This window comes from Nylanderia fulva, unplaced genomic scaffold (genome assembly GCF_048542155.1).
Source record: "Nylanderia fulva isolate GAGA-0341 unplaced genomic scaffold, ASM4854215v1 Scaffold22, whole genome shotgun sequence".
In the NCBI taxonomy this organism is placed as follows: Eukaryota; Metazoa; Arthropoda; class Insecta; order Hymenoptera; family Formicidae; genus Nylanderia; species Nylanderia fulva.
This window is the reverse complement of record NW_028190285.1, coordinates 1,159,379-1,175,029: the sequence shown is the minus strand read 5'-3', so window position 1 is coordinate 1,175,029 and position 15,651 is coordinate 1,159,379. Positions and strand designations below refer to the sequence as shown.

Sequence of the window (15,651 nt, the reverse complement as noted above, 5' to 3'; positions counted from 1 at the left end):
ATTTCTTTTCTGTTCTTTATTTCTCACGTAAATTGTAATCACAAATTCAAAAAATGGCATTTCATATAATATCTTAATTAAAACCAGCAATTTATAAAGTCATCCGCGTCAAGAGTCAAGATTGATCAATCTTTATTAATATCTCGATAAACAAGATTAAGTCTGCCAAATTTCCAGCGGAAACTTTCGGCCTCTTTCGCGTGTCTCGGACGCAAATATATGAGCATATGTATGGCAAATCGCGTGCCATTCCGGCATGGATTCAACTCGGATTTGACCTAGCAGGAAGTTATGTTAATGCGTCCTTTAAGTAAAACATTACTTATGCATCTCTTTCTCGATTGCATATTAATTTTTTTCGAACGCTTAAACAGCGAGATGCATATCACAGAAATATGCGTTCACAGTTACACACCCTATCACATATGTCGTATATTTAACGATCGACAACATTTAATATTATCACTCGAGGGGATAGATAGAGAAAAAAAGAGAGACCGAAAGAGAGTAGGTGTGGTTCTGCTGGAATACGTTTAATATGCTAGTGCAAAACAATTTCGTTTGCATAGATAGTTTCATCACGATGCACCCGGAGAACTATCCTCCCTCCATCGATTTCAATTAAATTCTATAATCGAATGAATATTTTCCCTATATTGTTGTTACATCCTTGATTGCCAATAAACCGGGTTGGTTACGCGATGAATAATATTTCAAGTGCGAATTGTTCTGTAGATAAGTATATAATATTATGCATTTTTAATTTTTAATAAAATTTGAAATATCATTATATTTACAATAAAATGGTTAAAAATATTTATATATAATATTTTTCATTAGATTATCGAATAGAGTGTTTAAGAAAATGCTAAAAAAAGAAAAAGCATTTAGATAATCGTTGTAATATTGCATTAATTTCCCTTGGGTCTTAAGACCGAGCATATTGATTAAGACTTGAAAATGTTGATTACGATATGATCTTATCGAGTAATTTATTACACTGATTTATATATATAATTATATGTAATTATATGTAATTATAGTCGTAGTTAAATATAGTTATAGTTATATATAGCTATATATACTGCTTGATAGATGAAATCGTTTAGTCTAGATGATATAGAAATAACGGAGTATAAACAATCTTCGAAGGATAAACAATTTTCTCCTAGTTTCTATAGTTGCTCATAAAAATTTCACGGATGCATATACTTGATACTACTTTTCTCTTTCTTTATTTGACATTTCTGTTTAGAGTTGAAGGGCACACATAAACATGTGGCGGAACTTTTTTCTTACTAAGAGATGGGGAAAAAAGCAAAACTGTTACGCGATAAGGCAATTTTAACGACTTTAAAATTTCAACAATCAGATCGAGTTTATAAAGAAAAGCAGCTAGTGTGGACGGAAAGAAAAATTTGCACGCATCAAGGGTTAAAATCGAGCGACGCAAATCGAATGACTCATTCGGCGAGTTCCTAGTGGCGACGTTACTGCGAGCGCGCGTTAAATAACGTCGTTGTGAGAAATGCATGTTTTCCGCCCGGCGATGCGACGCGTCCAAAGATTACGAGGTGCATTCGAAGCCGGCACACTTGTGTGCCCGAGCCTCATGCATTCTTGAGGTCGTCCAAATTGGTTTTGGCACAGTTTTGGCCGGTATTCTGTCGTTTAGTCTGCACCATATTTCGCTCGATTTCGCAAAGGCTTGTCATTAACATAATAGCGAGAAATTGTTTTCTCTTACAAAATAATCGACAGATCGAAAATTGCTTTCCACAGTCGACACTTTCGTCGGTTCGTTTATCCATTAAAATGTAAACAGCTATTTTCAGCCAACTATTTGCTGCAGATTGTAAAATATTTTAGTGCTATTGCGCATTATTGTAGCACGGCGAACATTTTGGTACGATAAAATAAGCAACGAGGGTCTTCTGACAGAAGATTCCGCGCTGAATTCTCTTGTCAATCTGTATGCGTGAATCAATATAAGTTTCAAGAAAATTTCAATTTATGCCAATATTATAAAAATTAATTAATGTATTACGATTATAAAGAATATAAAAAAATGAATTTGAAATGAATTAATGTTTTCGGTCGGGTTTCTCAAGTTCTTAAAATAGAACAAGTCGCTGATTACATCGAAAACTCACAAAGACATCATTTGAAATTTACAGGAGGATATGGTATGTCTGTCCTGTACCGCGACAGGAGAAAGGGTTTGCCTAGCAGCCGAGGGTTTCGGTAATCGACATTGCTTTCTCGAGAATATCGCGGACAAGGTAATGACGACTCGCTCTCATTATGCCGTTTTTATCATCTCATTAATTATTTTTCTTTCATTTCTAGAATATACCGCCGGATCTGTCGCAATGCGTGTTCGTGATAGAGCAGGCTCTCTCGGTGAGAGCCTTGCAGGAGTTAGTCACAGCTGCAGGTTCCGAGACGGTAATGTATATACATATTCCCTGTCTAATATCTCTATGAACTTCAGCTTTGGCAGTAAAATTCCAGGAAAAAGCTCTACTTGACGCGTGCCGTAAAAAAAGAAACATTCCCTTATTTTAAAAAGGAGGACTTTTCAAACAAGTACTACAAACTACGAAACTCGTGTAATCCGTTGAATTCGACTCATGTAATTCATTAATTACGCGAATAATGTGTCATCATCTGCCTCGTGATTATAAACTTTTCACATCCTAAATTAATCGTTAAATATCAATTTATTTTATTACGCCTGCATAAGAATGGGCCATAAAACGCGTCCTTTGTAGTTATGTGTAAGACGTGAAAAATATAATCCCCGAATACGTTAAAGGTCTAAGAGATTGAAAAAAATGTCTAAAAAAGTATTCAGATATTTTATAGATCTTTTTCAGTGTCTTTTAGACCTTTAAACTCTCTTGCTCAGTTTCTCCGCCGAATAATTTCCAAAGAGTTCCTGATACATCGGAATAGCTTCTTTTTTATGCATTAGCACGCATTTCCTTCGCCTTTGCACCCCTCGTGTCCGTATGATTGTAGCGTGTGTCCATGTAGTCGTGTAAAACAATTTCGAGTTTATATATTTTCATTTTTTTGAGCGTTTTCCTCCTATATCCGATCTTATCATTCGAAATGTGCTATCATCATAAAAAATCATCTGAAAATGTAATTGAGACCTACCGTCATCATCGACCATGAAACATCATACGCATACGCATTATTCTACTTTCATTTTTCCCCCTTTCTTTCTTTGTAATTAATCTAAATAGAAGGAGATTCATTGCCTCTTACGTTTTTTTTTCTCTTTGCAGCAACAAGACAGTTTAGTAAGTATAATTTACGTCTGCGGGTCGCCGTAACGTGTCCGCTCTTGGGTAAAACATTTTTTTGTGTGTTAGAAACATCATAACGCCCGATCGAGCTTGAGTGAAGATATTGAATCGTTTATTTCGCGAAAACGATCAATTTTTGAAACATTGTTTTTATTTATCATCATGTTTAAAGCAATAAGACATTTTGAGTAGCATTTATCTAACATAAAAATTGTATTCAATATAAATTTAAAATAAAAAATAATAAAATACAAAATAAAATAAAAAGTAATAAAATAAATATATATAATTATAAATAACTTTTATCGTCTCTGTCTTAAAATAATGTCAAAAATTTGGCACTGTTTAATAATTTGATTGCAATGACATATACATACATATAATCGATATCGGTATGTAATAATATATTCTTCAATAATATATTCTTCAAATTTCTCAAATAATATCGAGATGCTGTTTCACCCACTCGATCGCAGTATTAGTATAATCATTCTGAGAACTTCAATTAATATTAACCTAATGTATGTTAGAGCTAATAATAGAGCCTACTTGCTTTCATTTAATTGTCTAATATAATTAACCGTCTATGTTATATAAAATCGTATTCAGCAATCTATGCCTTTTAGATCTATGCCTCGTATCGTGACTTGACATAATACCAGCATTTATGGCCTCCTCTTATCAGTATACGCTTGTAGAAGTTGTCTAAGAAACTCTGTTATTTTGCGAAGTATTAAAATCTCGTACCATATATACGTAGAGAGAAATATAATATTATTATTATATTCAAGAAGTTGCAAGGGCTTTGACCAATCCTTTGATCTTTCCAGGGAAAGGGCACCGGGTCAGGGCACAGGACCTTGTTATACGGTAACGCGATATTGTTACGACATCTAAACAGCGACATGGTAAATTAGTTTCTCTCTACACACAGTGTTATTATACACGCACACGTGCGTTCATTTTTAATGATTGCATAAATATTTGTGTTTGTATATTATAGTATCTGGCGTGTTTGTCTACAAGTTCATCGAACGATAAATTAGCTTTCGACGTCGGTCTACAACAACATTCGCACGGTTAGTGCAACGCTATCGTTTTAATTAACTTTTTTCTTCATGAGCTTTTAATTATACCGTATATAGTACTACCGTTAATTTTGTTAAATTTACTGTAATTAACATTATTTTTTTCTATTCTCCAATATATATATATGTATATAATGTATTGTTTTTGAACACATTCGTGAACAATTTGACAAATGTAATTATATAACTATTAACAAAATTAAATTGAAGTTAAAGTTGCAATGGCAAATTTATCATAGATCACACGAACATCATATTTTGTTTGAAACTTCATCAAGTTTTTATCATATAGGTGAAGCATGTTGGTGGACTGTACACCCTGCCTCCAAGCAGAGATCCGAGGGTGAGAAAGTGCGTGTAGGTGACGATCTTATTCTGGTATCTGTTGCTACCGAGCGATACTTGGTAAGTTTGACATCAAAATATCACAAAATTTAATGAATAAAATAAAATAAATAGAAATATATATTAAATAAATATATTAATTATAAAAATAATATGAGAATATTTTGGCGTGGGAATAAAAAGTATTTCATAATAAATATCCTGTTCTTTGTTTTAGCATACGACAAAGGAAAACGATATATCAGTGGTTAATGCATCTTTTCACGTAACCCATTGGTCTGTACAACCTTACGGCACCGGTATCAGCAGAATGAAATATGTTGGTTTTGTTTTTGGGGGCGATGTATTACGATTTTTTCACGGTGGTGACGAGTGTTTAACGATTCCATCGACTTGGAGCCCAACACCCAGTCAAAAGTAAGCACAGATTATTATCTATTGTTGTATGCCGATCAGACTAATAAATTATAATATATATATACAATTTAATTTTTAATCAATTAATTAATAATCATATATAGTAAATAATAAATTAATAAAACTAAATATAAAGTTTCATCATTATCTTAAATAATTGCACAAGTTTGATAAAAAAATTAGATAAATTATTGACTTGAAAATAAAAATGTTTTATCGTTTTATAGTCTCGTAATCTACGAAGGCGGTAGCGTAATGAGTCAAGCGAGATCTTTATGGAGATTAGAGCTTGCCAGGACAAAATGGGCAGGTGGTTTTATTAACTGGTTACATCCTATGAGGATCAGACACTTGACGACTGGACGTTATCTCGGCGTGAAGGAGAACAACGAGCTCTATCTGGTCGATAGGTTATTATTTATTTTTAGAAAAAGTTCAAGGGTCATGGAAATTCTTATAGGTTCACAATGTTTCCTAAATCTACAATTTTTTTCCGAAGGAATGAGGCGACGATCGAAACCTCGACATTTTGGTTACGACAGGAAAAGGACGATCAAAAGATTGTTCTTGAGGATAAAGATCTGGAAGTAATCGGATTACCGATTATTAAATACGGTGACTCTACTGTCATTATGCAACATGCCACCACGTGCCTCTGGGTGTCTTATAAGGTAAATAAGAAAATAAATAGTTAAATATAACATATAGAATATAGATAATATTAAGAAAATCAAATTTCGATTAACTTAAACTAAACATTTCTTTACACTTTTGTAAAATATATTTAATAAAATATATTTAAAATAGATTTAGAATATATTTAAAATTTTAATAAAGGTTTTCATGATTACGGGACATTCTTTTAGTCATACGAGACGAAAAAGAAGGGAGTTGGAAAAGTTGAAGAGAAGCAGGCAGTACTTCACGAAGAGGGTAAGATGGACGATGGTTTAGATTTCTCCAGATCTCAAGAAGAAGAATCTCGCACTGCTCCCGTCATTAGGAAGTGCAGCAGCTTGTTTACACAATTTATCACGTGAGTATTAAAAGTAAAAATATTTTTAAAAATATAGAAAACAAAATAAATATAATTTGTACTAAAAATTTTAAAGAAGATTAAAACATATATATCAACCATATATTAAAATATAAAAAAGAATCTTGCTAAAAATATCGAACATGTTTTAGAGGCCTAGAAACGCTGCAAGTGAATAGAAGAGCGTCCATGTTTTTTCAAAACGTAAATCTTAATGAGATGGTAATGTGTCTCGAAGATTTGATTAATTACTTTGCTCAACCCGAGGATGACATGGGTAAGAAAATTGACTTTTTTAAAAATATTTGTTTAAAACATGTCATTAATGATAGATTTCTTCAGAACACGAAGAGAAGCAGAACAAATTTCGAGCTCTTAGAAATCGTCAAGATCTCTTTCAAGAGGAAGGCATACTGAATCTAATTTTGGAAGCTATCGACAAAATTAACGTAATCACTTCACAAGGATTTCTCGTCGCTCTTTCCGGTGATGAGAGTGGCCAAGCTTGGGACCAGATATCTGGATATCTTTACCAATTATTGGCGGCTATTATCAAGGGTAATCACACCAACTGCGCCCAGTTCGCTAACAGTAATCGTCTCAACTGGTTATTCAGTCGATTAGGCTCACAGGCTTCCAGCGAAGGAACTGGAATGTTGGACGTACTTCATTGCGTCCTGATTGATTCGCCAGAAGCTTTGAATATGATGAGGGTATCGTATTATTTTTTTTTATAATATAGATTATTTGAGAAATAATAATTCGAATAATTTCTTGTAAAATAAAAATTTTACGGAATAAATTGTAAAGAATTTTAAAGAATAAATTAAATTCGTAGTAAATTTATTTGTTGAATAAATTTCATTTATTCTATTTATGAATTTTTAAATTCTGATTTATAAATATTTTTTTCAGGACGAGCACATAAAAGTAATTATTTCTTTATTAGAGAAACACGGCAGAGATCCGAAAGTTTTGGATGTTTTGTGCTCACTATGCGTCGGTAATGGCGTTGCAGTGCGTTCTTCACAGAACAATATTTCTGACTTTTTATTGCCCGGAAATTTGCTTCTTCAGACGCAACTGGTGGATCACGTAGCCAGTGTTAGACCGAATATATTTGTCGGCAGAGTAGAAGGTTCAGCTCTTTATCAAAAGTGGTATTTCGAAGTAACTGTGGATCATATCGAACAGACGACGCATATGATGCCGCACTTGAGAATCGGATGGGCAAATACTGCTGGGTAAATTAATTTAACATACGATTTTCAGATATCAATTTATGCTCAGAGTGCTAAAATTAGCAAAGCATATTAAATATGTTATGTTAATAACAAATATAATATTTAGCATTTTTTTTTTTAAATTAAAGTTTTTAATATCGAGAAAGCTAATAATGTAAATTTTGAATTAGCTACATGCCGTATCCCGGCGGTGGTGAAAAGTGGGGTGGAAACGGCGTTGGCGACGACTTATATTCGTTCGGATTTGACGGCGCTTATCTATGGACCGGTGGCAGAAAGACGCAGATCGTTCAGAACTCTACGGAACCCTATATCAGAAAAAGCGACGTAATTGGCTGCGCCTTAGATTTAACGGTGCCTGTGATAACATTCACTTTCAATGGCAATCGTATCATGGGCTCTTTCCGTAACTTCAATTTAGACGGCATGTTCTTCCCCGCTATTAGCTGTTCGTCTAAACTGTCCTGCAGATTTTTACTGGGTGGCGATCACGGCCGATTAAAGTACCAGCCGATGGAGGAATTCTCGCCGTTAGTAGAGAGTCTCTTGCCGCAGCAGATCCTTTCATTGGATCCGTGTTTCTATTTTGGCAACATGAACAAGGTGGTCCTAGCAGGTCCATGGTTAGTCGAGGACGACACCGCTTTCGTTCCAGCCCCGGTCGACACCTCTATGGTCAATTTGCCTTCCTACGTCGAGCAGATCAGGGACAAACTCGCAGAGAATATTCACGAGATGTGGGCGATGAACAAGATCGAGGCCGGTTGGATTTACGGCGAGGTCAGAGACGACTTAAGAAAAATACATCCCTGCATAGTTCAATTTGAGCGACTACCGGCTGCAGAAAAGCGCTACGATACTCAACTGGCCGTGCAAACCCTGAAGACTATCTTGGCTCTAGGATATTACATCACAATGGACAAGCCACCGTCTCGAATTAAAACTTTGAGGCTGCCGAACGAACCGTTTTTGCAAAGCAGCGGATATAAACCGGCACCGCTTGATCTGTCAGCAATCACGTTGACACCTAAAATGGAAGAGCTCGTCGACCAACTAGCGGAGAACACACATAATCTATGGGCGAAAGAGAGAATCAGTCAAGGATGGACATACGGATTAAACGAAGACTCGGAAATGAGAAGAAGTCCTCATTTGGTACCATACCCGAAAGTCGATGAAGCTATCAAGAAAGCTAATCGAGATACGGCCAGCGAAACCGTCAGAACTTTGTTAGTTTATGGATATATGCTTGATCCACCCACTGGAGAACAACACGAGGGTGAGATCTTTAATTCTTGTTTAATATGCACGTTTATAAAAAAATAATTTTTATATCAATTATTTGTTGATAATAATTACATATACCTATTTTTTAATAAATAATAATATTATAGTATACAATGAATTATTTTATAACTTTCTCAAATTTTGAATTTAATTGCAAAGAGCCAAATACATATTAAATTGAATAAATTTTTGCTGACTGTACTTTTCTGAATATATTTTTTGGTATATGAAATTCCGCATTTATTTAATGTATTTAATTTCTGATATTTATAGCATTACTTTTAGAGGCCAGCAGATTACGACAACAATCCTTTAGGACTTATAGAGTTGAGAAGCATTATGCAGTTAGTGGTGGAAAATGGTATTTCGAGTTCGAAGTTCTCACAGCTGGACCGATGCGCGTTGGTTGGGCAAAGGCCGACTGTATGCCAGGAAGTATGCTGGGCAGCGATGAAAGTACTTGGGCATTCGATGGTTACAACGTAAGTATCGATTGTCTCTTTTCATAATCTAATGATTAGAATGGCATTATACATTTATGGAATTTAATAACTTTTCTAACTAATAATTAAAAATGATAATCAGTTATATTTTTATAAAACGTAATCTCAATTTCCAAATTACAATTTAATGAATAAATAATGTAGAAATTTATTGAACAAATTTTCGTATAAAAATTTTTTAAAGAGATATATCATTAATTTAGATATAAAAAAAAATTATTAACTTGTTAAATGCTGTTATTATATTGTATCGTAGTTTTAGTATTGTAGTTACTATATTGTAGTGATAATCTTTCGTATAATACTTGACTTATTATAGCCACGAAAGGTGAGAACTTTAAAACTCGCGTTCATGAATTTTTTTTAACGAAAATATTGAGCAGCGCTGTGTGCAATTTGTATATGGCATTCTGTTAAGGCGAATTTAATATTAACATAAGTACTACGTGGCTTTCGCTCGTGATCTATGAAATATGAATAATGATATAAGAACATGAATGTCAGGTGACTAAAGTACACGCTGGCACCCACGAGTCATTTGGTCACAAATATCAAGTGGGCGACATAGTCGGATGTTTCATTGACGTGGCAGACCGAACGATCAGTAAGAGTCCCATCTTCCAAATTAGCCGATCTTTAAAAGCCCCAATTATACGTATACACATATTTCTCTTTGTTCCTGAGTTTTCTCGTCACTACTATTGTCTTTGTCTCGCTCTATATGTTTCTTTCATGTTGACTTGGTTTTATATATTTTGCATCCTTGTCCCAAAACAAATGTTAATCGCTGGTGAAATTTCATTCGGCGAGGTGTGGCTTGACCTTTATCGATGTCGAGGGAGTCCACGAAATTTCCTCGCGATATCTCTTTCTCTCTCTCTCTCTTTAACTTTGCACTACGCCGAAATTTTTCGCACGAAATCTACACGACGAGATGTGTATAGGGATAAAAAAAACAAATATATACAAGGTATTCTAGACCCACCGCGCATAAAATAAAACATCTCGTTTATCGGATTGTCCTGATCTCCGAGCGGAAATGTTGAACTGGTGAACATTTTGTTTTAAAGGAGGAAAAAGTATACTCGGGCACGGCCGAAACGTTCGGCAAACAATGGCAGGTCGGAGACGTTGTCGGTGTTTTCCTGGATCTAATTGACCGAACGATTAGTAAGACGGAATTTTTAAGCGAACGCTTCAGCTGCCATTTCAAGCTATATATATATATACATATATATAATTTGATCTCTAATAATAGATTACTGGATACAGACATTGTGATTTTCAATACTGGTTCTTTAAATAATTATTTGCATGACATAATAATTCTACTTTTAACAGTGATCAAATAAAGACTAATATTATATAAATGTTTTATGAAACACATTAAATATACAATGCAAATGAACAATTTTATCATCTCTGTCAGCGTACAAAATTAAAATAATATTTAATGTAAAACACACGACTCATTATTTATCTAGATGAACATTTATTAAGCAAAATTTTGCGTCGCGCATTTTAGAGGAGAGCTTCCATTTCGCCTAAGCTTTCACAAAATAAAAGCTGCGATAAACAAAAGGAACGATCATGCATTTTTGCACGGAAAATATTTCATCTCGTCATTTCGTCATTTTAACACGTTATTGTTAACCGCTGTAAAACCAGAGATAATCCTGGTTTCTATCATCATCAATACAATATATTACGCTCTCGATCGGACGAAAATCATGTCTGGCCCAATGTCTTTTCCGGTATCCAGTATTCTACTCAGTGTTTATACTGTCAGCGAGACACAACAGTGCTTTCATAACTCATATCAATTAATCACTAACACCAGGGTGTGACCCCCAAATATTATATCGATCATATCACGTGCATTCTAAATAATAATTCTCAAATACAATAACAGTACAATGAAATATTTTGCAAAACGTCACACAAATTGAATCAGTATCGAAAAAAATATCCCTGATTAAATAATCGATATATATTTCCCTGTTTAAAGAATTATAATTTTTATTTTTTTTTATCTCGACTATATATATATTTATATTCAGTTTTTTATCGTGAAATGATTATTTTAGTGCATCTGTCTGTGTGTAATAATATTATACATATTTGTGGTTTTTATTTCGTCCTTTTCAAATAACGTTGCTTGTATGCATATTCTGCCTAAATTTATGTTAATGGATCGTATGAATAAAAAAATGAGACAAATGTCTTAATATCGAATATACATAAATGAATATTTTGATATTTCTATTTTTTTGCAAGCAATAGACAAAAGCAAATGTCTTTATTGAATTTGATTCATACGATCCATTTCAGCACACCTGCTTTGCTATAATCGTATATGTAACATTTGATAAGTATTTCTAATTAGTCCTTAAACATTTTTTATATACTCAAACTGTTAATTTGTAGAAAGTTAAATGTCATATAACATTTTTAAATAATTATAATGACTTATCGTTTAATTTTTAATTGCTTGGCGTTTAATTTATGTTGTTTTTCAATAAGCTGAAACGAATGTTTGACATTTCAATAAAATTGAATAAGTAGAATTATTTGTGTTAGTAATTTATTTTTAATATTTTTCTATATTATATTTTGTTTTTTGTCCGTTCGTTTTGACTTTTTGCAATACTTGATACAAGTGCATTGGGGTACAAACTTGCGAATTATTCAGGCTTCTCCTTAAATGGAGAACTGCTGATGGATGCACTCGGTGGTGAAACTTCTTTCGCCGATGTGCAAGGCGATTCTTTCGTGCCCGCATTCACTCTTGGCGTCGGTCAAAAGGCAAGATTAACATTCGGCCAAGATGTGAATACGCTGAAATTTTTCACTACCTGCGGTTTACAAGAGGGCTACGAACCGTTCTGCGTGTAAGTAATATATTAATATATTATATATATTATTATTAATATATTATACATTATTATATTATATCATATTTTTGGAATTTGGAGACGAAAAATAATAGAAAATCAATGAGTCTATTAATGTTATTCTCAATTATGAATGTCCATTTTTATATCGTAGAAACATGAATCGTCTAGTCACATATTGGTATACGAAAGATCAACCTATCTTCGAGAACACCGACGACATGGCCGATACGCGAATCGACGTGGCTAGGATACCAGCTGGTTCTGACACACCACCGTGTATGAAAATCTCTCACAACACGTTCGAGACTATGGAGAAAGCTAACTGGGAATTTCTCAGACTATCTCTGCCTGTGATTTGTCAATCCACCTTCATAACAGAGGGTGAGAAATTACGAAGATGGCAAGAGATCAAAATGCGACAGAATAGACTTTTCGCCGAGCAAATGGAGCAAGGACAACAAGCTGCACCGTCGGCTCATTTAGAGCAGATTATGAAATCTGGCTTCAGTATGAGTGACATCAAAGGTAATGATTTTTTTTTAAGTGTAAATTTTTTTCAAATATACCTTTTGTTATGTCTTATGACAGATAAGTTAGTAATGTTGATAATAAAAAATGTAAAATGTTGTTTACTGTTGCATAATTTTAGGCAAATTTGTAAATAAAATTATTCGTAATTAGAATATATATATATAATTGTGCATATATAATGTTAACTAGGTCTGCAAAGAAATTACTCGGAAGATGCAGTCGAGGCAGATGAGATGTTAAAGGAATCGCCGCTTCCTATGCAAAGAGGCAAACCTGCCAGGCCGCCTAGGAAAGGTTCTCTTTATGGATCGCGTATGGATACTTTAGACAACGCGGTTAGCGACGCTGAAATGAATGGATATGGCGAGATGAATGGTGACATAAAAGATGAGAAGAAGAAACGCGGTCGCTCGCCTTTTCGGTAAGCATAAATTATTAATGACTATTGCCTTTAACAGATGTTGCAAAAGACAAATTGACTTCGGTACTTGACTTTGTTAGCAAGCTTAGCAAAGAGATGGAGGATGTACCGTAAGTTGAAATATTTATCTTTCAGTGTATATAAAAATGTAAAATGATGATTAAAAGTATTAATAGTATTTTATTTGATATCTCGATAATCATTTATAATTATTACTTGTTTGTTTAACAATTAATTTTTATCGCATGTAGATTCTTTTCACGCAAAGCGAAATCTCCGGATGCAAAAGCAAAAACACCTGAGCCGCAAGTTCGTTCGGATGTCTCTGACAAAAGTACGAAAACAGTCGGAAGTAAAAGTGCCAAAACTCCTCAAATTCGTGTTTCAAACGTAAATATATAGAGCATTTTATATACATATTATATGTATTATTTTTATATGATTTTATATACATATATTAATATATAAAATTATGTAAAAATTCGATAAAAAATTAAAATTTAAATTACGTTAAGAATTATAAAATTTTATAAAATGTCTCTTTATAGACGGACTTAAAAGTCGTGCCACCTCAAATCCCGGAACGTAACGTTCCTAAAACAATGTCTGTGTTAACCGGAAGTGGCGTCGAAGCGATCGGCAATGAAATCTTTGATGCTGACTGCATGAAACTAATGAACGAGTATTTCTACGGCGTCAGAATATTCCCTGGTCAGGATCCGACTCACGTTTACATTGGCTGGGTTACTTCGCAATATCATTTGCATACAAAAGACTTCAATTTGTCTCGCGTGAGAAAAGCCTCCGTTGCCATCATGGATGACTACGACCGTCTCACAGAACAGTATGTTTTTAATACTTTTTTATTGTATAATTAAAAAAAAATTAAAAGAGATACTGACTAAACAAATATTATAAACATGATAGAGTCGACAGACAAAGCTGTTACATGGTTCGAGCGGATGAATTGTATAACGAAGTTACACAGGATGCATCGGGCAAGGGTGCATCTCAGGGTATGTTCGTCGGGTGTTTCGTCGACACCGCCACAGGATGGGTATCCTTCACCTGCGAAGGCAAGGAAACGAGTCACAAGTTCAAGATGGAGCCTGATACAAAACTGTTTCCTGCGATCTTCGTTGAGGCTACCAGCAAAGAGATCCTACAGATCGAGCTTGGCAGAACTTCAACGACACTTCCGCTCTCGGCGGCAGTGCTGCAGAATTCCGAACGACACGTGATACCGCAATTTCCGCCTAGACTGAAAGTGCAATGCTTGAAACCACATCAATGGGCTAGAGTGCCGAATCAGTCGCTTCAAGTACACGCCTTGAAACTATCCGACATCAGAGGCTGGTCGATGCTTTGCGAAGACGCTATCTCGATGCTGGCTCTTCATATACCCGAAGAAGATAGATGCATCGATATTCTGGAGCTTATCGAAATGGATAAACTGCTCAGGTAAAACATTGACAAGATATTTGTAAAGCAAAACATTCGAAAATAATTTTATCTAAATTTTTTAAAATTCGATAAAATAATTTCTCTTTCTTTTTCTCTTCTGCATAGTTTCCACGCGCATACATTGACGTTGTATGCAGCTTTGTGCTATCAGTCTAATTATCGAGCAGCGCATGCTTTGTGCCAATATGTTGATCAGAAACAATTGTTATATGCGATACGAGCCGAATATATGTCCGGACCCCTACGACAAGGATTTTACGATTTACTTATTGCCTTGCATCTCGAATCACATGCGACAACGATGGAAGTGTGCAAGAACGAATACATAATTCCGCTTGGTAAGAACTTACGTACATTTTTAAATCGTCAAAACTTTATATAAAATTACAAATTAAAATCGACTTAAAACACATTCTTCATATTTAATTTCTATATTTCTAATAATTTATATTTATATTCTTGATTTTGTTAATTAAATATTTAATTAAACAATTTTATGTCTTTCTCGACCAAATATCTCTGTTTCTTATTATGTTATAATTATTTATATTTATATTTATATCCATTGCAGGTCAAGAATTGAAAGAGTTATACGAGAACAGCGAAATGAGACATAGTCTCAGATATTTAGAGACCGAATCCATTCGGCCGCAAATGAAGATGACAGAGATCAGGTAAGTAAACTTTTCCTTCAAATAGATGTGAGACCCTTACTAATCGATCGCCATCAAGGAATGTTCCTTCTAGTGATCAAGCAATTGAGAACATAAAGAACCTGTACAGCCCGTATTTTCCACTTGATGTCGTGCGAGATTACGTGATGATGGCGCTTAACGAGGCTGTCGAAGTTAATCAAGTGCACAATCGAGATCCGATCGGAGGCAGCAACGAGAATCTCTTTTTGTATGTACGATAATAAGTCTGGCCGCTCTGTGCTGCAGCTGCTGCAACTGTTATTCTTCTTGCTGAATGTTCTTCGTCAATGTTACCGGAGCAACGATATAAATATTTAAGGCGTAAAAACAAAACATGCAAATTTATCTACTCCTCTTTTAAACAGGAATTTTTTATTTTTTGCTTATCGCTTACGGCGTTTCGTTT

At 34.4% G+C, this 15,651-nt stretch overlaps 1 protein-coding gene across 20 annotated transcripts in view; it reads left to right on the top strand.

Moving 5' to 3' along the window:
• RyR (Ryanodine receptor) overlaps nucleotides 1-15,651 on the top strand; it is a 39,430-nt gene that overhangs the window by 7,267 nt on the left and 16,512 nt on the right. For 5 of the 20 annotated variants that reach the window (XM_085482790.1, XM_085482782.1, XM_085482787.1 and 2 more), the window contains exons 3-28: nucleotides 2,178-2,282; nucleotides 2,350-2,448; nucleotides 3,297-3,311; nucleotides 4,148-4,225; nucleotides 4,321-4,396; nucleotides 4,698-4,810; nucleotides 4,968-5,167; nucleotides 5,395-5,577; nucleotides 5,667-5,838; nucleotides 6,034-6,203; nucleotides 6,356-6,480; nucleotides 6,546-6,916; nucleotides 7,119-7,447; nucleotides 7,618-8,726; nucleotides 9,008-9,216; nucleotides 10,308-10,407; nucleotides 11,930-12,128; nucleotides 12,286-12,659; nucleotides 12,855-13,086; nucleotides 13,167-13,196; nucleotides 13,338-13,476; nucleotides 13,635-13,930; nucleotides 14,014-14,547; nucleotides 14,656-14,888; nucleotides 15,122-15,224; nucleotides 15,283-15,453. In XM_085482790.1, coding sequence (XP_085338916.1) covers nucleotides 2,178-2,282; nucleotides 2,350-2,448; nucleotides 3,297-3,311; nucleotides 4,148-4,225; nucleotides 4,321-4,396; nucleotides 4,698-4,810; nucleotides 4,968-5,167; nucleotides 5,395-5,577; nucleotides 5,667-5,838; nucleotides 6,034-6,203; nucleotides 6,356-6,480; nucleotides 6,546-6,916; nucleotides 7,119-7,447; nucleotides 7,618-8,726; nucleotides 9,008-9,216; nucleotides 10,308-10,407; nucleotides 11,930-12,128; nucleotides 12,286-12,659; nucleotides 12,855-13,086; nucleotides 13,167-13,196; nucleotides 13,338-13,476; nucleotides 13,635-13,930; nucleotides 14,014-14,547; nucleotides 14,656-14,888; nucleotides 15,122-15,224; nucleotides 15,283-15,453 — 5,765 coding nt within the window. Of the gene's footprint in view, nucleotides 1-2,177; nucleotides 2,283-2,349; nucleotides 2,449-3,296; nucleotides 3,312-4,147; nucleotides 4,226-4,320; nucleotides 4,397-4,697; nucleotides 4,811-4,967; nucleotides 5,168-5,394; nucleotides 5,578-5,666; nucleotides 5,839-6,033; nucleotides 6,204-6,355; nucleotides 6,481-6,545; nucleotides 6,917-7,118; nucleotides 7,448-7,617; nucleotides 8,727-9,007; nucleotides 9,217-9,741; nucleotides 9,842-10,307; nucleotides 10,408-11,929; nucleotides 12,129-12,285; nucleotides 12,660-12,854; nucleotides 13,087-13,166; nucleotides 13,197-13,337; nucleotides 13,477-13,634; nucleotides 13,931-14,013; nucleotides 14,548-14,655; nucleotides 14,889-15,121; nucleotides 15,225-15,282; nucleotides 15,454-15,651 lie in introns of all 20 variants that reach the window. The other 15 variants (XM_085482792.1, XM_085482791.1, XM_085482786.1 and 12 more) reach the window with 8 other exon arrangements.